The following is a 20841-nucleotide window of genomic DNA, read 5'->3' as shown; positions in this document are numbered from 1 at the left end:
ATGATTATCTTCCTGAGATGGGATGTCTTATTTATTTCATTACATTTATTATGGCTGCTCACTCCAGCAGGCTCTGGGCTGCTGACAGAATCCATTGCTAAGTTAATTAAAAACATAGACAAAACATGAGTGTGGCCTAAAAATAGGCCAATTAAAATGCAGCCTTCCCCTGCGAGCAAAATTAGGTTTTAAGGGATTTAACCCTAACCCTAACTTCTGCTGCCTGCCGGCTGCCTGCAATTTGGCAATTCAAATCTCACCAGGCTCAAGGTTGACTCATCCTTTCAAGGTGGGTAAAATGAGGATCTGGATTGTTGGGGCCAATAGGCTGACTCTGTAAACCGCTTAGAGAGGGCTGTAAAGTGGTATGTAAGTCTTAAGTGCCATTGCTATTTTGGAAACGCTGGAAGACTGAGCCCCATCCATCCCTCTGGGGCAGCGGTCTCCAACTTCCAAGCTTTGCTGGCTGAGGAATTGTGGGTGTTGAAGTCCACAAGTCTTAAAAGTTGCCAAGGTTGGAGACCTCCGATCTAGGAGATGCTGTTACTCCTGCGAAGCACTGACTCTTAAAAAAAACAAAATGAAGGTCACCAACAGGATTTTGCTGAGATTCATAAACGACAGTTTGGCTTCATCATCTTATAGTCCACTCTAGTTAAAACATTTTTCGTTTGCTGACTGTTGTTGTTGTTGTTGTTTTGCAGAGTGGTTCAGAAGCAAATGGCCTTCATGCTGGGCCGCCACGGGGTCTTTCTGGAGCTAAGTGAGGATGTCGAAGAATATGAGGATCTTACAGAGATTATGTCTAATGTCCAGCTCAACAGTAATTTTCTGGCCTTGGCCAGGGAAGTAAGTTCTCTTGCACAATCACAAGGTGGTACTTCCCCCCCCCCCCGTAGGATTTAGAATCTTGAAAAAGGAGCAGTGTGTGTGGTGATACGTCGCGTGGCGACGCCAGTTGGACACCCCTGATTTAGAGCAAGGCAAGGGATAAATGTTGACTGAATGACAGTGAGATATAGACTCCTGGGAAAGCTTTTCAAGCAGTCTGGCTTAATTTTAAGAAATGCCTCGTTGTTGTTGTTGTTGTTAGTTGCGAAGTCATGTCCAACCCATTACAACCTCATGGACAACGTTCCTCCAGGCCTTCCTGTCCTCTACAATCCTCTGGAGTCCATTTAAGCTCACGACGACTACTTCGGTGACTCCATCCAGCCACCTCATTTTCTGTCGTCCCCTTCATTAGGTGGCCAAAGTATTTGAGTTTCCTCTTCAGGATCTGGCCTTTTAAAGAGCAGTCAGAGTTGATCTCCTCTAGGACTGGCTGGTTTGATCGCCTTGCAATCCAAGGGACTCGCAGGAGTCTTCTCCAGCACCAGAGTTCAAAGGCCTCCATTCTTCGGTAGTCAGCCTTTCCTATGGTCCAACTTTCACAATGCCTCCTAATCCCCATCCTGTAGCATTATTTTTCATCTTAGTGCCATCTACTGTGGCAAATGAGCTGAGAATGCAGCCTGCCGATACTGTCAGTTTATTTCCCGGCCCCCACAATGGCCGTAAAATATTAAGGAATAATACAGGTCGACCTTGTTTAGTGACTGCTTTGTTTAGCAACAGTTGAGAATTAAAATGGTAGTTATAGAGTAATTTTATGACCAAGTCCTCACATTTATGATTGTTGCAGGTCTGTAATGCAAAGGAAAGCTGAAATAAGATCTCTCTCACTTAGCAGCCACTTTGCTTAACAACCAAGTGTGCTGTCCCAACTGTAGTTGCTAAACAAGGACTGCCTGCAATACTTCCTCAGATTTAAGACAGATTGAACATTTGCATAAATGTTTCCACTGTTTTTAATTTGATGCAAGGGTGAGTTTTAATCAGTTCTCAGGCATGGAAGGTTTCTCAACATATCAATTTTGCTGCGGGTTCTTTTTTTTTGTTTTTGTTTTAACATGGATATTTTACAAGGCTCTCTTGTTTTCAACTATCAGGATATTGAACCGCAGTGGCATGGAAATGTAATTAGAATCTGGAAAGATTTAGCAAATTATAAAAAGGAGTCTAGAGGTTAAAACTTGTGCATGATACAAGCCACTCAGCTAAATATGTTGCATTAAAGTTGTCTGGACAGAATGAAGCTTAAAGATTGCAGTTCTAAATATATTCTGTATATTTCATTGTAATCCAGCTAAGACATTTATCATTTAAACTGTGAGACATAGTAAAGTTGGTTATGTTGTCATCTAGTTAATGTTGGAACCAAGTGCTCAGAAACTAAATCTAGATAGATAGATAGATAGATAGATAGATAGATAGATAGATAGATAGATAGATATAAATGGCTGTCTGTGTGTTCCAGCATAATTCTGGAGCGCCTCGAGCAATTTCAGCCAAACTTGCTACACAGATGACTTACTCTGGAAAAAAACACTATGAGGGTAAGACACTCCTAACACCCCTTGAGGGTGGTGATGTTCTGTTACAATAAGCCTGTTGTGTCTTCAAATGGCTTCTACTGTACAGCGCAGTGGAGTTGCCGAGTTAACTGTTTCACAGTACTCCACAAGGGGGCTCCCTCTGGTAAGGGGGAAAAGCCAACATTAGAAATTACATTTGGTCTGGACATTCTCTCCCCCTCCCCTATAAATCCCAGACAACGTCAGGTTATGAGTTAGTATATAATAAAAAAACTTTGAAATGGGAAATGTCTTGTGCTGAAGAAATGTGTGGCTTACATTGCAGTCGGAATTAAACACTGGTGTTGCATTGCATTTCTTAGGAATTCTGAGCGTGTATTTAAATATTTGAAATATAGTGCTGATCTGCTTCTGTATCATTTCTTTGCTCTCACCTCTTCTAATAGTAAAGGCTACCTATTTGACATTAAATGCTATCTGGACAACTTAGCATCTCGAGATTTCCAATACCTGTCCCAATTTCTAAATTTCCATTACAGATAAAACAGGATTTGCAGTCATGGAGTCTTTTTTGATCTCCGTATACTTGTGTGGGGTGATCAGTTATTTGATTCTAACCCTTTTTGTGACCGCTCTTTGCAGCAGCGTGCAAAATATTTTGAATTCAAAACAGTTCCTTGGAAGAGCTGTGCTGAGCTCACCTGGAATGTCCTGGCAACATGACCAAGATACCAGAAAGCATTCTGAATATAAAACAGCGAAGTTGAGCTCAAAATATTTCCAGCAAGGTCAGAGCAACCTGATCTAACTTGAAACAGTTATTTCAATATCACAACATTTCAAATTCAACATCTTTCGCATTTCTAATGAACAGAAATGCTCAGCAGGGCAGCATGAGTGAAAAAGAAATGTTTTTTTTAGTTTTCAGTAAACCTTTTCTTTGATTTGGGCATTCATCCAACACTGCAGGGAACTTGAGATTCCTGTGCTACTGATAGCTCCTCAAAACTCTTTTTTTTTTTTACCCCCAGTTTCTTCCAGTTTCCCCAAATGGCAATGGTTGAAAAGTGGAGGGCAATTACTTGAGAATTGAGTAACAGAAAAATTATACAGTAAACCAACTTCTCGCCAACTGTGGTTTTAAAATGATTTGCTGTGATCCCCTGGGAAGATATAGGCAGCGATAAGAAAGTTGTGTTTTCCTCAAAGTGACGGAATGTGGGATGTTACATCATGGAAAATCAAAGCTTTGAATTGGGGTGACAGTAGGACATGGGAGATAAATTACATGAATTTTCAGTCCCCCCACCCCCATTTAAATGAGGCTGTAGCTTAGTTATTACTTTACCATTGTATGCTTATTCTGCAAGTAAATGTGTTCAATATATTATATTTGAATATCATCAACCTTCATTTTTCTGACACAGTAGCTCAGTGGTTACGATGCTGAGCTTGTGGATCAGAAAGGTCGACAGTTCAGCGGTTTGAATCCCTAGTGCCTTGTAACGGAGTGAGCTCCCGTTACTTGTCCCAGCTTCTGTCAACCAGCAGTTTGAAAGCACGTAGAAAATGCAAGTAGAAAAATAGGAACCTCCTTTGGTGGGAAGTTAAGAGCGTTTGCGCCTTCGGCGTTGAGTCAGGCCGGCCACATGACCACAGAGACGTCTTTGGACAGTGCTTGCTCTTCGGTTTTGAAATGGAGATGAGCACTGCCCCCTAGAGTCGGGAACGACTAGGGAAACCTTTACCTTAACCTTGATTTTAGATATTTTTTTTGTAATTTAAAAATGTTGTGAACCACACCTAGTTTGGTCATTCTGTGATTCCATATATATTTTAAACACGGATAGTGGATTAATTTACCAATCAGGCGAAGACTTGTTTTATACATTAAAGACATCAAAGGTAACTCTTTCTTTTGCCCCCAGCTGGACATCATGGAGCCCAAGGTGCCAGATGACATTTACAAAACGCATCTAGAAAATAACCGTAAGTGCTGGGCTTTGAAATAGTGGGGCCCTTGTTGACTCTGGGTTCCCTGGAAAATTGAAGGAATATCTTGGTTGGTTGTACCTCTTGTCATCAGTCTAATTCACACCGTTTGGATTCAATTTGAGTATAGAGAGGGGCAGTTCTAACTATATCATGATGCCTCTTCAGATATAATAGCCCAGTTCTATTTGAATTTTATTTTGCAAACTTATCTATAGCTGGTCACGGTCATTAAGTGTGTCCCACTCCCCCTCAATTCTTGATTCACATTCTGAGGCTGGTTTTTTTTTTGCCACGGAGTAGGAAACTATATAAATTTCCAATTTTGATTGCCATGGATGGTATCTGCAGTAGTTTGAACCTGAAAGTTTAGGGTTTTTTAAAATGGAATGGCCATCGAAGGCATTGCGACTTAAGTATGTTTCTGTTTTCAGAACAATTACTTTGACAAATTATAGTTATTAACAGGAGAAGACTGTCAGGCAACGAGAAATCAAGACCACGCATTAAGTTCCAGTGAAACTGATTTATTGCTCATGCCTGGACTCACGAATTTAGTCAGCCAACAGCACTGACTTGATGCTATGTAACCGTTAACAGAATTCAAGGGGGTGGGTTGGAGTTGGACCACTTGTGGGAACGTAACAGCTCCAGGCTGATTCCTCTCTTGACTCTTTCCCCCCCACCCCTTTCCGGCTCTGCCTTGTCTTCTCCAACGCCATTCCATAGCAATTTTGGGCTCCTGGCTTAGATGGACTTCAAAGGACAAAACGAACCTATGCAGATAGATTTTCAGTATGAACCACAAAGCATAAAACCTCCCAAGAAAATTGAGCTGAGAGGGACAGTGGGAGCAAAGCTCAACTGGAGGGCCTCTTTTAGAGAGGGATGAACAAGTGCTCTGGAAGAAAGGCCTATTCCAAACTGTTTCTAAAGTTAATCCAAGCGCAACACAGAGTCAAGTCCAAAAGTAAGATTCCCTACCATTAGAATCTCTTTTAAGGCTTAAGATAGCACCAACTTTATTTGGGAATCTGGCCACCTTTGGGGTGAAAGGTTCTATGTTTCCACTGGAAAACATTTTTCCGTCGCTGAGCCATTATCTGGGGTGTTGGGAGGCCCCCAAGAATTTGAAAAGTAGGCATACTGTTTCACTCTAGATCAGGGGTGTCAAACTCAAGGCCCGGGGGCCAGATCGGGCCTGCAGGGTCCTTAGATCGGGCCCGCAGAGCTACCCTGGAAACAATGAAGTACTGGCCCATAGTTGGAAGGCACCTTGGAGTCTTCTAGTCCAACCCCCTGCCTAGGCAGGAAACCCTATACCATTTCAGACAAATGGCTATCCAACATCTTCTTAAAAACTTCCAGTGTTGGGGCATTCACAACTTCTGGAGGGAAGTTGTTTCACTGATTCATTGTTCTCACTGTCAGGAAATTACTCCTCGGTTCTAAGTTGCTTCTCTCCTTGATTAGTTTCCACCCATTGCTTCTTGTCCTGTCTTGAGGTGCCTTGGAGAATAGTTTGACTCCCTCTTCTTTGTGGCAGCTCCTGAGATATTGGAAGGCTGATATCATGTCTCCCCTAGTCCTTCTTTTCATCAATCTAGACATACCCAGTTCCTACAACCGCTCTTAATATGTTTTAATCTCATATGTGCGCCTTCCCCAGCTCTGTTTTCACTGGCAGAGGGTTGTAGGAGGCTGTTGCAGCCGAAAACCGAGCTCAGGAGCCTGTTTTCGCTGGCAGAGCCCTTGGACCACCACAGGTGACCCTGAAATGTGTGACATCGAGCTGGCCATGCCCACTCTGATCCCCTGAAGTCAAACATAACCCTAATGTGGCCCTCAATGAAATCGAGTGTGACACCCCTGCTCTAGATCAACCCCACTGCTCCCTCACCCCCATTTGCCCATGGTTTGCGAATTACAAAATCCAGGCAACTTTTGTCTATTCAGCGGGACAGCGGGTGACATTGCTTTGATGCGTGGCACGACAAAAGCGCGCTCGACTAAAGCGCGCCCGACTAAGCCATGCCCGATTAAACCGCGTCGCTGACGTCATCAACAGGGCGACAACAGCGAGCGCGGAGAAAGAAGGGCGCTTTAAATAGCGCTTTGAAAGCAAGCCGATTCCAGTTAAGGTTAGGGTTAGGTTTAGGGTTAGGTTAAGGGTTAGGGTTATGTTTAGCGTTAGGTTAAGGGTCAGGTTTAGGGTTAGGTTTAGGGTTAGGTTAAGGGTTAGGGTTAGGATTAGGTTTAGGGGGGTTAGGTTTAGGTTTGGGGGTTAATTTTAGGTTTAGTGTTTACAGCGTGCTTTTTTCTCCGCGCTGTTGTCGCGCTGTGATGACGTCAGCTACGCGGTTTCGTCGAGCGCCCTTTAGTCAAACGCGGTTTTGTGGTGGAACCGCTTTGATGTTGGCTAGGCTGCAACTTCTTAAAAACGATCTTTCTGGCACAGCGCAGAGGTTTCTCAGTTCCGATCTGAGGGGAGGAGCAACCCATTCATCTTTACGTTCTCTGTTCCCTCAGGGTTTGGCGGTAGCGGTTCGCAAGTGGATTCGGCCCGCATGAATTTGGCTTCCTCCTTCGTGAACGGTTTTGTGAATGCTGCTTTCGGGCAGGACAAGCTGCTGACGGATGATGGCAACAAGTGGCTCTACAAAAACAAGGACCACGGTGAGCGGGGACAACAACTCACAATCTGGGCTGGGGTGCAGGATGGGGAAGAGATAATTTTGCTCCAGAGTGGGAACTTTTGCACTCGCACGAGCTGCTCTCTGGCAATGAATTCATTATTGGGTCGAATTTAGAACTCTGCCTCCGTGCTCCGTTTTCTAAGATCCTGGAAACTCACTGGTGTCACTCAGCAAGTGGCACAACCGGGTTTGATGTTGCCTGAACTCAGAAGTCTAGAGCAGTGTTTCTCAACCTTGGCAACTTGAAGTCCGGACTTCAAGTTGCCAAGGTTGAGAAACACTGGTCTAGAGGGTCAGGTCTAATGAGAACCAGGATGGTAAATCACCAGGAAACTCCAGAACGGATGGCAGGATTCTGCCAGAAGGAATTGACGGTCATTTGCCTAGTACTGCCCCAAAAATTACATGGATGTGTCCTTTAAAGCTATCGTTAGTCTGGTTGGACTCAAAAGTTTGATTCAAATTGCCTTTTGTTTTATTGGTAGTTTGCTAAGATACTGATAGAATATTTGTAGCTCAGTTTGAACTATGGGGTCCTGGTGCTTTCAGCTCTGTGGGTTGTTACCTCCCAAAGATCCATTAGATCGCACAGGGTCGGCCTCCTCCGGGTCCCATCCACTAGCCAATGCCACCTGGCTACGACCCGGGGGAGGGACTTCTCTGTTGCACCTCCGGCCCTTTGGAACGAACTCCCCGCGGAGATTCGGACCCTCACCTCTCTCCCTGCTTTCCGAAAAGCCGTTAAAACCTGGCTGTGTCGGCAGGCCTGGGGTTGATGAGTTCCCTTCCCCTCTCGACAGGTGTGGTTGTTGGTCATTTTAAATGTCTATTTTGTACTTGTATGTTTCCCTTGCCCGTTTAAGTTGTTCGCCGCCCTGAGTCCCTTTTTGGGAATAGGGCGGCATATAAATAAAATAAAACTTAAACTTAAACTTTTTTTTTTGTGTGCAAACATTACCAAAGTAGACAACATCATCAGTATTAGAAGAAATGCGGTTTGCTCTTATTCTCATTCCTTCTCTCCGTCCCCCGCCCCCCGTCTCACTCACTCACTCAGTCATTTACTAGTGGCTCCTGTCAACACTTCCACCAACACGGTAGAGCAAGCCAATAGCAGATGGAACAGGGGTGTCCAACTCACTTCGTCACAGTGGCGTCAAATGACGTATCGGGGCTTTCCCTCCATTTGCTAAACCAGGCGAGGGCGGGGCCAGCATGTGGCGAGTTTGACCCCTGATATACTGACATTGAATCTTTATTGATTAGCCCTTGGGCCATATCAAAGTGCAAAATTCCAGAAACAAATTATTACTAAAAATTTGATAAAAACAATTTAAAATGGAATTGGAATAAAATACGATTTAAAATGGAATTGGAATAAAATACGATTTAAAATGGAATTGGGATAGAATACAATAATTTAAGATATAGATAAAAGGTGATGAAATTATATTTCAGTGTCACCCCTGCGATCTTCCCCGATCAGTTCCACATATGCAGATCTCAACCGAACCATTTTGTTTAAGTACTGCGCTGTGTTAAATGTTATTTCCAGGTTCTGGATGCACATAAAGTGAGTTGTTTTGATATGGGGATCCCAATGGGTCACTCGTTTGATATATAGACCAAGGTACCACTGATATAAAAAAATAAGAGCAAAGCCAACTCCCTTCTAGCACTGATCATGTTACCTAGTCGGATAATGAAACATCTGCAAAAAAAAACCCCACCAAGATCAGAAAGCACTAAGGACCCCCAGCTATGAGTTGAATGCTGCACAATGCTATCCAGACAGTTGATTTACATTTTACACAGGCCAGTCTTAAAATAGGTATAGTAGGAAGTTTAATTTAGAGTTCCAGCTTTGGACTGCAGAAGGCGGATTGTCCCTAGATGACAACAAAGAGCAGCAGCTTGTATCTCATTGCTGCCTCTAGGGGCGCTCTGTATTTTTTGCAGCAGGTCTTATCCTAATATATACAATGGCAGATGCCCTTTTATAAAGGGGGTTGTAGGCTTCCCTTCCCACTCGTCCCTTGTTTCAGGCATTTTGCCTTCTCTTCCATGCCTTGAATTGAGCTTAAACAATCGGCTACTTGGAATGAATGCAGGGGTGAGCAACCACTCTCCACATATATCTTCATACACTCCCTGCAGCCACCTTTTCTTTTGGGTCTTTGGCCCGCCACACTTTCTATTATTCTACTATGCCTTTTCTATTGTGGGAAAACGGGAGGGGGGATTGTACGGAGTTAGATGATATGTAGCCATAACAACATTCCTTCTAGAAAGTCAAGGTCATCCTTTGTCTTTGCACCTGACCGGATCTGAATAGGTGGAACTGCCAGCGGCAGATTGGACCATGTGATGGACTTGTGGGTGTGGGGTCAAGTTCTTGAACTTTCTTTTTTTTTTAAAAAAACATTTTATTTATTTCATTTTCATTTTCATTTTATACAATCACTTATATACTGTGCGTAACAAAAAACAAAAAAAAAAGGAAAAAATCCACCATAAAAAAAAAAAAAAACCCAACATGACACTTCAATCCCCCATACACCCTTTCTTCTCCCCTCCAACTTTCATTTCTCCCCTCCAGCATTCCCCTCTTCTACTTCCCTTCCCCCTCAGACATCTCCCCCCCCCCTCCATCTCACCCTCCTTACATTCCCCTCTCACTCCCTCTTTACTTCTCCCTCTTCTTTCCCTCTTCTCCTCACTTTGGTGTATCCCTACAATTAATCTATTCAGTTTATTTTTTTAGAAAATAAAAGAGAAAAAGAAAAAAAAAAGGAAAAAGAGCCGCAGTATACAAGTGAATTCTTATTGTTCTAAGAATTGAAACTGTAATTCCACCCTCCCCCCTCCCCCCTATAATCCCCCCTCCCTAACCCCCTTACGGCTTCCCAGGTCCCATACCCGGCATAGTTCCTTAACAAGCACTTGAGTATAATAAAACCAGCTAACTTTAAAGTTAAAAAAAAAATAAAAGAAAAACAAAAAAAAAAGGGAATAGTAGAAAAAAGAAAAGAAAAAAAACACACACAGAAAAAAAAAAAGAAAAACAAGAAAGATCAATAAACCCACTACATTAACACAGCTTCCCATCATCTGTAAATCTTAAACAATGTAGCTCATTCCAAATTTCGGTTATTTTACTACTTGCAGGGTTTCAAACTGTGTTAGAGCCAGGTAAGTTAATCAATTAGGATTCCCCAACTAAAAGTCTCATTGCTTTATCTATCTATTCAGACTTTAATTTATCTCTTTTTATCCGAATATCCAAACCTTTCTATAAAACCATTAAACTCAAGTACTTCTTTCATTTTTCATTTCCAACACCTCCCATTCTATCCTTACCCACATCCACATGTAAATTTTTTTACCTTCCACCCTGCCTTTATCCATATCCACATATATATTTTATCCGCGTCCATTGCTCCTCACATATTTACTCCACCTTCCTGGAGACTCTCTGACTAATCTTTCTTAACCTTATATTGAAATAGCAACTGATACAAACATCAGCTTGCATTCTAGCCCCAAATAGTCTAGTTAAGCTTTCGCTACCCTTCCCTCTCCCACGCGCCTCCCAACTCCGTTCGTCCCAGACCACAACTCAAAAAGATCGCGATCTCCGCTCTCCTCGCCTAGGAAAATAATTCATGTGCAATTTGAGTTAGAGTTCAAACAAATCTTATATACAATATGTGTCCACAATCAGCAACGCTTCTTTCAGTCTCCATGTCTCATCATCGATATACAACTTTTCCATTTTATCCCAGGCAGAAATCATAAAGTTTTAAGAACATCGCTAAGCCTTTATTCTTTACTCTTCTGCCCTTCCGGAAGAGGAAAGCAACACCCTCCGCCTTGTAGCCACGTGTCTCGCTGCTTGTCTTCTCCTTCTCCTTGTCTCTCTCCAGGTCCGGATGAATCAGGAAGTCCCGCCTTCAGGGTCTTGTAATAAAATTCTCGGGCTTCACAGACAGAATTAATGCGGTGTTTTTTGATTGCCAAATGTAACTGTAATGCCAGCTGGGACTTCCCATTTGTATGGAATCTGAGAATTTCTGAGTTCTTCAGTTAAGAAAATGTAATCTCTCCTTGCTCTTAATATTTGAGATGGTATCTCTTTAAAAACAATCAAGTCCTGTCCATCAATTCTCAACCTCTTGTTGTAAAGCTTCTGTATTATCACATTTCTGGATTCCCTTGTGGTAAAGTATATAATTATGTCCCTCGGAAGCTGTCGCTGTTTTGCTACCCACGAATTCTGGCGGTAAATTTTTTGAATCTGCCAATCAAAGTTAAGTCCCGGACTTCCCACCGAGCGGCTAAGAGCCTCAAAGAAGATCTGTTTCAAATTCTCCTGTTTGTTTTCACGCAGTCCTCTAACTCTTATTGCGAAGGCAGTCTTATTATAATTTATCATGACAAGTTGTTTTTGAGCATTTTCAATTTCCTGTTGTAACGTTTGAATTTTGGATGTCAAATTAAAGTTAGTTTCTTCCAAAAGTTCCAATTTATCCTCCGTTTCATCAATATAATCTGTCATGACTGTCATTACTCCGATCATATCCTCCTTTGCTTGAGCAATTTTAGCATCAAATTGATCATATAAATCCGATATCAGTTGATTAATTTCCTGTCTGAAATTATTAAGCGTTTTGAGAAGAAATTCTTGTGTTAACAAATCTCCAGTGGAGGACGTAGGAGGCAAGGGTAGCGGCTTCATAGCAGTTTTTTGAGATATGTTATTAAGGAAGCGCTTCTGCTTAGATTTGGGAGCCATTCCAGAATAAAGATAAAAGACAAGCAATCAGGCTAGCCAAGAATCAAAGTCTCTGCTCCCCTCAGTTAATCTTTTAACAATTAATACGGAGAAGCCTTCAGGAGAGTAGGGCTGGCTAAGTACGTCACATCAAACACAAAAGCTATAAGATCGCCATCTTGTGACGCAGCTAGAAAAGGGAGCCTTTTGCAAAGTTGAAGCTGGTATTTTAGATAGTAATAAAAGAAATTCCTCAGGAATGGTCCCCGCCCGGATTAATTTTTAAATAGCTTAGCTTTGTCCTGGGGGGGGGGGGGGGGGCAATCTGCCTAGGGCTGCAAAAAAGGCAGCTGCGGAGAACTGGCTGGAGTAAAAGCTCAGCTAATGTTGAACCTCTTCTCCATTCACAGCAAAAAAAAAAAGCTATGAATTACAAAGAGATCCTAACGACTGACCTTCTCCCTGCCCCTTTCTGCCAGAAAGGGGAGATATCTATAGATCTTATAAGATATACAGACCAGAACCCTGAGAGGAGCTCCGTTGAGCTCCCGACGGTGGCAGGTCCTCCCCCCGAAGCCCAAGTTCTTGAACTTTCAACTGGGCGGGGGGAAACTGGGAAGCTTTCAGATTTGGGTTTTCCCAGATGTGCCAACAAGGCTCTCTTAATAAATTGGAACTTTGAGGAATCCTTTGCCTCGGACATTGATTTAAGTTTGGATGCTATTTGGAACCCTGACACTCCCTTCTTCATCCCCCCTCCCCCGTACGTATGTGAATTAGGACAGCCCCAGGAATCACAATGTATTGTGAATAGCTGGAGGTGGATGGATGCAAGATTTCCCAGGTGGTTCATTACCCAGAATTGATTAACGCTGGCAAGGAGTAAAACAGAAATGAGTAAAAATGGCCATCGTTTGCATATGTGCTGGTCTTCTCATGACTCCCATTTACTCTGCAGGGATGCTGAGTGCTGCTGCCTCGTTGGGGATGATTCTCTTGTGGGATGTGGATGGGGGCCTCACCCAAATTGACAAGTACCTGTATTCCTCGGAAGACTACATCAAGGTGAGCAACCCTACTGCTAACCTAAATACTCCCATGTGGAGCAGGTAGAAAATACCTTGAGTTAGGCAACTCCTCTCGAACAGGATTTAGATGGAGGGCAGTGATGGCGAACCTTTTTGGCACTGAGTGCCCAAACTGGAATGTACGTGCATGCACGCACACCGGGCACTGGAAATCCGAAAACCAGCTGGCCTGAAAACAACCTGAAAATGGCCTGAAAAAGGCCCGAAAAACTGCCAAAACCAGGACATTTTTCAGGCCGTTTTTCTGTATTTTGGGGGGAAACTTTTGTCTCTGCCACCTCTGGAACATTCTAGAGAAGCCAAATGATAAAATCAAGAATGGAGAGTTGGCAGAACAAAACTTTGCATGGCCAATTTCTGGAAAAAATAAAAGATAAAGTGGACAGTGAACAAACTTGGTTATGGTTAACAGCAGGTACATTAAAAGAAAGAAACAGAGTCACTAATCCTGGCTGCGCAAGAACAAGCTATCTGCACAAATGCCATTAAGGCCAAAATCGAAAAATCCTCTGATGATGCCAAATGCAGACTTTGCAAAGAAGCTGATGAAACTGTTGATCACATACTCAGCTGCTGTAAAAAAATCACGCAGACTGATTATAAATTGCGGCACAATTCAGTAGCACAAATGATCCATTGGAATTCGTGCAAAAATTATAATATTAAAACAGCAACAAACTGGTGGGAACATCAGCCTGAAAAAGTCACCGAAAATCAGATGGTCAAGATCTTGTGGGATTTCCGTATACAAACGGACTGGCGCATAATACACCAGACATCACACTGGTTGAGAAAAATAAGGTCACAATCATAGACATCGCAATACCAGGTGATAGCAGGGTCGCCGAGAAGGAACATGAAAAATCGCAAAATACCAGGACTTAAAAATCGAAATTCAACAACTATGGCACAAACCAGCAGTGGTAATTCCAGTGGTAATTGGCACATTGGGTGCTATTCCAAAAGCACTGGAATTACATTTAAAACAGTTAAAAATTGACAAAATCACCATCAGTCAAATGCAAAAAGCCACACTGCTTGGATCTATACGCATATTACGAAAATACGTTACGACATCCTAGGCCCCTGGGTGAGGCCCAACTAGTAATCAATGCCAAATCCGGCGAAACAACTGGCCGCTGTGATACAATTGTATAATAATAATTATTATTAATAATAATTAATAATAATTAATTAATAATATAATGGAAATTTCGCACTTGGTGTACATGGATGATTTGGAGCTGTTTGGTAAAACAAAAGCTGAACTGAATTAATTAATTGAAAGCACAAAAGAATTTAGCCAAGACATTGGTATGCAGTTTGGAATTGACAAATGTGCAACAATGGCAACCAAAGCAGGCAAGGTCATAGAAGATGATGGAATAGAATTTGAGAATGAAGAAGGCAGTAAAACCAGAAGAAGGCTGCAAGTACTTGGGGATTTTAGAGGCCTCTGACTTAATGCATAATAAAGTCAAGGAATTAACTTCAGCCAAGTACATTCGACGAATTCGCAAGATATTAAAGTCCAAATTGAGTGGAGGAAACATCATAAAAGCCATAAATACCTGGTCTATACCAGTGATCCGATACTCTGCAGGAATAATTGACTGGACCCAGATGGAGTTGGACAATTTGGACAGAAAAACAAGGAAGCTTACGACAATGAATCATGCTTTGCACCCTAAAAGTAATGTTGACCGATTATATCTACCAAGAGCAGAGGATGGTCGAGAACTCCTACAAGTAAAACAGACTTGGAAGAAGAAAAACACAGCTTGAATGATTACATCCAGAAAAATGAAGAACCACTGCTTAAGGAGGCCTTTTAAAGACAACTAAGTCAAAAGCTGAATATAAGAAAGAAGTAATTGAGAAGCGAGCTGAAAATTGGAAAAACAAAGCTATGCATAGCCAATACTTGAAAAGTATTGAAGGCAAAGCTGACCAAAAGCTAACTTGGAACTGATTAAGATCAGGAGCACTGAAAAAAGAAACAGAAGGCTTTATTTTGGCAGCTCAAGAACAAGCCTTAGCCACAAACTGCATGAAGACAAAAATTCAACATGTTACCACCAACAGCAAATGTCGCCTCTGTAATGAGAAAGACGGGACAGTCGACCACTTGATCAGTGGGTGTAGCAAAATTTCACAAACTGACTACCTACAACGCCATGACCGCATTGCTAAGATCATTCACTGGAAATTGTGCCAAAAGTTTGGATTTGAGTACAGCAAAAACCACTGGGAACATCAGGTTCAGAAGGTTTTAGAGAATGAGAAAGTCAAGATCTTGTGGGACTTCAGAATCCAGACTGACAGGCACTTGGCCCACAACGCACCTGACATAACAATAGTTGAAAAGAAAAAAGTATGGTTCATTGACATTGCAATACCTGGAGATGCATGAATTGAAGATAAACAGCAAGAAAAAGTCACAAAGTACCGGGACTTGCAAATTGAAGTTGAGCGACTGTGGAAAAAGAAATCGTGTGTTGTCCCAATTGTAATTGGAGCCCTTGGAGCAATACCTAAAGGGCTACCTCGCTATTTGGACATTTAAAATTTATCAGACTTGAACATTCTGATTCTACAAAAAACTACCCTACTTGGAACAACTTATATTCTTCGATGTTACCTTAACAGTTCCTAGGTCGTTGGTTAGGACTCGAGCTGTTGAGCTACCAACCAGCCCCAAAGGCTGTGAATCTCACCAAAGATTAACCACATAATAATATCTGTTTGTACATATTAGACTTTTAGATATATCTCTTGTATCCTGTATCCTGAACCATATTTTCCTTCCTTGTCTTTTCTCCAGTCAGGGGCTCTCCTGGCTTGTGGCATCGTGAACTCTGGTGTGAGGAATGAATGCGACCCAGCCCTTGCGCTGCTCTCCGACTACATCCTTCACAACAGCAACACGATGCGCATTGGTGCCATCTTTGGGTAAGAACAGCAACAGCAACATCACTTAGAGTTATAAACTGCTTCACAGCCCTCTCTTAAGTGGTTTACAAAGTCGGCCTATGCCCCCCGCAACAGTCTAGGTCCTCCTCAGTCTGCCTAGTCTTTCATGTTCTGACTGAGGCTTCCCAAGAGCCTGAAGCAAACTCCTTGTCCTGACAAAAAAAACCTGTTATTAATTTGCTGTGAATTCTGCTCATTCACATCCAGCAAAGTCTTTCGAGGGAGGATTTACAGTCACAGACCTTCTCTGGCTTGGAGAGCTGCCAAACTTGGCAAGGAGCCTCGGAGAGTTACCAACCAATTAAGCAAACTAATTGCCTCCTGCAAACTCCACTCCTCTTTTGCTCCTCTTTTATTCCCTATAGGAGGGGCTATTTATTGTCCACCTGTGGCTTTAATCCCAAGTCGACCCCTGTTCTTTAGCTGTTCCCTTCATCTGGCAACTCTGTGCATGCACACACTGTGAACAGGCTCCAGCTGTTCCTTTTCCTCACTGATGTCTGACTCTGAAGGCAGCTGATAACTGGCATACGGCTCTGGCCCCCTCTCTGCCTCTAACACAGAGCCCTCATCAGAGTCTTCCCCAGACTCCAGGACTGGCCCATGTTGTTCCCCAACCTCCTCACTGTCTGAATCTGCTGCCATCACCGCTGGCTTCTGGTGGACCACAACATTCCATTTCTTCCTCACATAGAACAGACTATATATCCTTCAAACCACGTTGTGCTCTCTTGGCAGGCTGGGGCTGGCCTACGCGGGATCCAACCGAGAAGATGTCCTGACCTTGCTGCTTCCTGTTATGGGGGATTCCAAATCCAGCATGGAGGTGAGAGAGAAGAGACCAAGATTGGCTGAGAGATATGTGGTGGGAAAGGAGCGAGGATACGGAATTGGAGATCCTTGATCTCCACCTAAGTGGGGCTTTTTCACAAAACGTTCTGAGGGCAAAGGATGGCAAAACATGTGGACTTCAACTCCCAGAATTCCCAAGCCAGCATGACCTGGCTGAGAAATTCTGGGAGTTGAAGCCCACAGGACGTAAAGTTACCATGTTTGGAGACCCTGCTGTAACTTGCAAGAAATAGCCTTTTCTTGCAAAACTCTGCCTGATAACTCTCTCTTCCCCCCCCCCCTCCTGGTGTGGTTTCTTCTAAGAACTTATGAAGGTGATAGTGTGAACTGGGCCCTCTCTCTCTTTGGAAAAACTTCCCACTGGAAGAGAGATTGGACAACCATTTGTCTGAAATGGTATAAGGTTTCCTGCCTAAACAGGGTTGAACTAGAACAGGGATCAGCAATCTGTGGCTCTGGAGCCGCATGTGGCTCTTCCATCCCTCTGCTCCGGCTCCCTGCGTAACATATGCATCACAACCGCCAATGTGTGATACCTGCCGGCAGGTGATTTATTGAGCTTTTCAACCCCAGATAGGCCAGCCATGGATAAACCCAAGAAAAGTTTCAGAAGAAAACGGAATGTTTAATTCAACTACAGATGCTAGTTCTGTGGCCGCTCAGGAAATAGTCAGGCATATGGCTTCTGGCGTTTTCCTTTGGGTCCAAATGGCTCTGAGTGTTTAAGGTTGCCGAGCCCTGGTCTAGAAGACCTCCAAGGTCCCTTCCACCTCTGTTGTCCTATTCTGTCTCCAGGTGGCTGGTGTGACAGCCCTGGCCTGCGGAATCATTGCCGTGGGCTCTTGCAATGGAGATGTCACCTCCACCATCCTCCAAACCATTATGGAGAAGTCCGAGACGGAGCTGAAGGACACCTATGCCAGATGGCTGCCTCTTGGCCTGGGCCTGAACCACCTGGGTAAGTGAACTCTCTAGGATGGTCCCTGAACGTTAGAAAAAAGCCTGGAGAAATAAGAGGGAGGTTCCCTTGAATGCTGATCATAGGTACAGGTAGTCCTCGGGTTACAGCCATAATTGGGCCCCAAATATATGTTGCTGGGCTCAACAATTTATCTTGCTAAATGAAACATTTTGTTAAGTGAGTTTTGTCCCATTTTACGAAACTCTTAAGAAGTTTAGTACTTTGAAGGGAAAAAAGGAGGGTGAAAAGGAAAAAAAAAGTTCCCCTCTCTCTTTTCTCTCTCTTTTTTTAAGGCCAAAGAATTATAGAGAAATGCAATAAATTTTGTAAATAAAAATAGTGACAGTTCATAAGGATTACTAGGTGCAAAGAGAAATACACATTACCGTATTTTTCAGAGTATAAGACACATCTATTTCCCTCATAAAAGAGGCTGAAAATCTGGGCGCGTCTTATACACTAAATACAGCATTTTTTGCCTCCAGAAACCCCACCCCCTTCACCAAAATGGCCGTGCATAGCCTTTAGGAGGCTTTCAAAGTGTTCCTGGGGGCTGGGGAGGGCAGAAATGGGTGAAAAATGGGCTTGTTTTTTGCTCAGTTTTGCCCCCCCCCCCACAGCCCCCAGGATACTCTGTAAGCCTACTAAAGACTATGCATGCAATTTTTTGATAAACAATGGGCCCGTTTTTCCAAAAAACGGGCAGTTGGGAGGTTTGCAGAGTGTAAAAACTTTTTTTTTTAAATTGCCTCTTCAAAACCTTGGTGTTTCTTATACTCCAAAAAATACGCTATTTCCATAACAAGGGATGGTGAAGTGGATTACTTTATTTAAAGAGGAAAATATGTTCTTAGTTGGATATCACTTCTGGAATTTGTGCTTGTGAAGAAGAAAAAAATGAAATGTTGGTTTTGTTGATTAGAAAGATTTGGTGTTATAGAAATGGCTAGTTATATATTAATGTGTAAAAGCGAAAAGTTGAGTCTGGAGTGTGTTTATCTTGTACTGTGTTGGGAAGGGTTAGAAATCAATGCCCCCTTTTCTTTCTTTCTGTTCTTCCCCCTTGTATCTCACACCCCCTTTTCCCACCCTTAATTTCCTATTTTCCTTTCTTTTTTTTCTATTTTCTAAAAATAAAATAAAAATGATATTTTTAAAAAAATACAACATCGGTCGCTTGAGTGGATGCTGAAGTATTTTCGCACCCAATTTTTACAGGAAAGGGTGAGGCCATTGAAGCAATCCTGGCTGCCCTGCAGGTTGTGTCCGAACCTTTCCGTAGCTTTGCCAACACCCTTGTGGACATATGTGCCTACGCAGGTTAGTCTGGTGTGGGAATGGGAGGTTGGGAGAGTCCTGTCCTTTTTATTATTCCTGGTCTGCATTCACACAACACACAGCGAACTCGGGTGAAGATCTAGCATGTTTATTTTGCTAGGGCTTTTTCTCAGCAGAGCATGTGAGGTGTAACCCAGACCAATGTAATTGCATGATGTCGACGCATGCAATGTGAATTCGAATTACAAGTTTGTGTTGTCCCCTGCAGGATCTGGGAATGTGTTGAAGGTTCAGCAGTTGCTTCATATCTGCAGCGAGCATTTTGATTCCAAAGAGAAGGAGGAGGAGAAAGAGAAGAAGGACAAAAAGGACAAAGAGAAGAAAGATAGTGCGGCTGACATGGGCGCGCACCAGGTAATGACGTCTGCCCGTTTTTTGCACTTTGCCTTTGAGTTGGGTAAACAACCGAATAGACACTAATAGGTGACGATGTGTTCAGTTAACAGGACAAAAACGTAATTGCGGTCTTCTAAAAAAAGGGTAAAAATTTGGGTGCGTGTTATACACCAAATGTAGCCCCACCAGAGGCCAAAAACGCAAGGCATGGAGGCGGTGATGGTCTGTGGCAATCCCTGCAGCCTGGAACAGCTGATTGGGGGTATTCCAGCAGTCCGATCCACCCGCCAATCAGCTGTGCTGAATCAGGCTGCGATAAGTGCTGAAGCTGACCTGCCTGGTCAGAGTTTGCAGCAGCAATCACATTCAGAAAGCACAGTAACTGATTCAGCAAAATTCAAAATAATAATAATAATGTACAATACATTCCCAAAAGCAGGTTTTCCAAGGTAGCAGTAAATACAAGCAAAACACAAGCAGTTTCACTTTCAGTTCTCAGCTAAGGCTCCTTCCTGTCTCCTTGTTGCTCACACAGCAAATGCTGTTTCAGAGTCCAAATAGCCCTCATTGGCTGACTTAGTTGCTATGCCTACTCATTGGCTGACCTTGCTACCATGTGTCAGCTGAATACCATGGATGCTGGTAGGTAGAGGCAGAATTTTTCTTCTTATTATTTTCCTCCCTAAAAACTGAGGTGCGTCTTACACTCTGGAGCGTCTTATACTCTGAAAAATACGGTACTGTTTTTGTCTTGTCTTGCATTCATAGTTTCTTTTTCTGATAGTTACCAGGAGAGCAGACAGAAAAATGAGATACTGAAACCTCATTCAGGTGTCAGTACAAATGTTCTCCAACCATCTTGCCCGAAGCAGCGAAAATTCATTTGGCTTTTACCCATCAAACTGCGAGAAGCGGAAACTGTGCTTTATTCCCAAATTTGACCCTTGCAAGTTAAAAGTTACATAATAAACAGAACCCTGGTTAAAACGGAGGGATGCCATGAATTGTTAACAGGCTGAGTTTTTACTCAATTCAGTAAACCTGCTTCTCTCCCCTACCTCCTTTTACAAGACAACCTGATTTGAATGTTTGTCTGTCTTGCCTTGAGCCTCTGGGCCAGTGCGTTTATTCTCCAGTAAAAAAATAAAATAAAATTCCCATATTTAGCGATGTTACGAGGTGTCCTGTGGTTTCACATGAGGTCTTTCCTGCTGCAGGGTGTGGCGGTGCTGGGGATTGCGCTCATCGCTATGGGCGAGGAGATTGGGGCAGAGATGGCTCTTCGTACCTTTGGTCACCTGGTGAGTAGGAGGCTGATGACACCTGGAATGTGGGGGTGGGGTGGGGCAGTAAAGATAATAGGTGGATTTCAACTTTCAACCATTCGTTTAGTCGTGCGAAGTATAGTTTAAGT

The 20841-nt window shown here is 43.0% G+C and overlaps 1 protein-coding gene across 1 annotated transcript in view; it reads left to right on the top strand.

Moving 5' to 3' along the window:
• Nucleotides 1–20841, top strand: part of PSMD2 (proteasome 26S subunit, non-ATPase 2) — a 42620-nt gene that overhangs the window by 13970 nt on the left and 7809 nt on the right. The window contains exons 7-16 of the mRNA XM_032225337.1: nt 705–849; nt 4346–4406; nt 6939–7085; nt 12838–12944; nt 15792–15919; nt 16679–16766; nt 17588–17750; nt 18972–19073; nt 19300–19445; nt 20645–20728. Of these exons, the coding sequence (XP_032081228.1) occupies nt 705–849; nt 4346–4406; nt 6939–7085; nt 12838–12944; nt 15792–15919; nt 16679–16766; nt 17588–17750; nt 18972–19073; nt 19300–19445; nt 20645–20728 (1171 nt within the window). The remainder of the gene's footprint in view (nt 1–704; nt 850–4345; nt 4407–6938; nt 7086–12837; nt 12945–15791; nt 15920–16678; nt 16767–17587; nt 17751–18971; nt 19074–19299; nt 19446–20644; nt 20729–20841) is intronic.

Source organism: Thamnophis elegans, chromosome 10 (assembly GCF_009769535.1).
Source record: "Thamnophis elegans isolate rThaEle1 chromosome 10, rThaEle1.pri, whole genome shotgun sequence".
NCBI lineage: Eukaryota > Metazoa > Chordata > Lepidosauria > Squamata > Colubridae > Thamnophis > Thamnophis elegans.
This window is presented reverse-complemented; position numbering and strand designations above follow the sequence as displayed.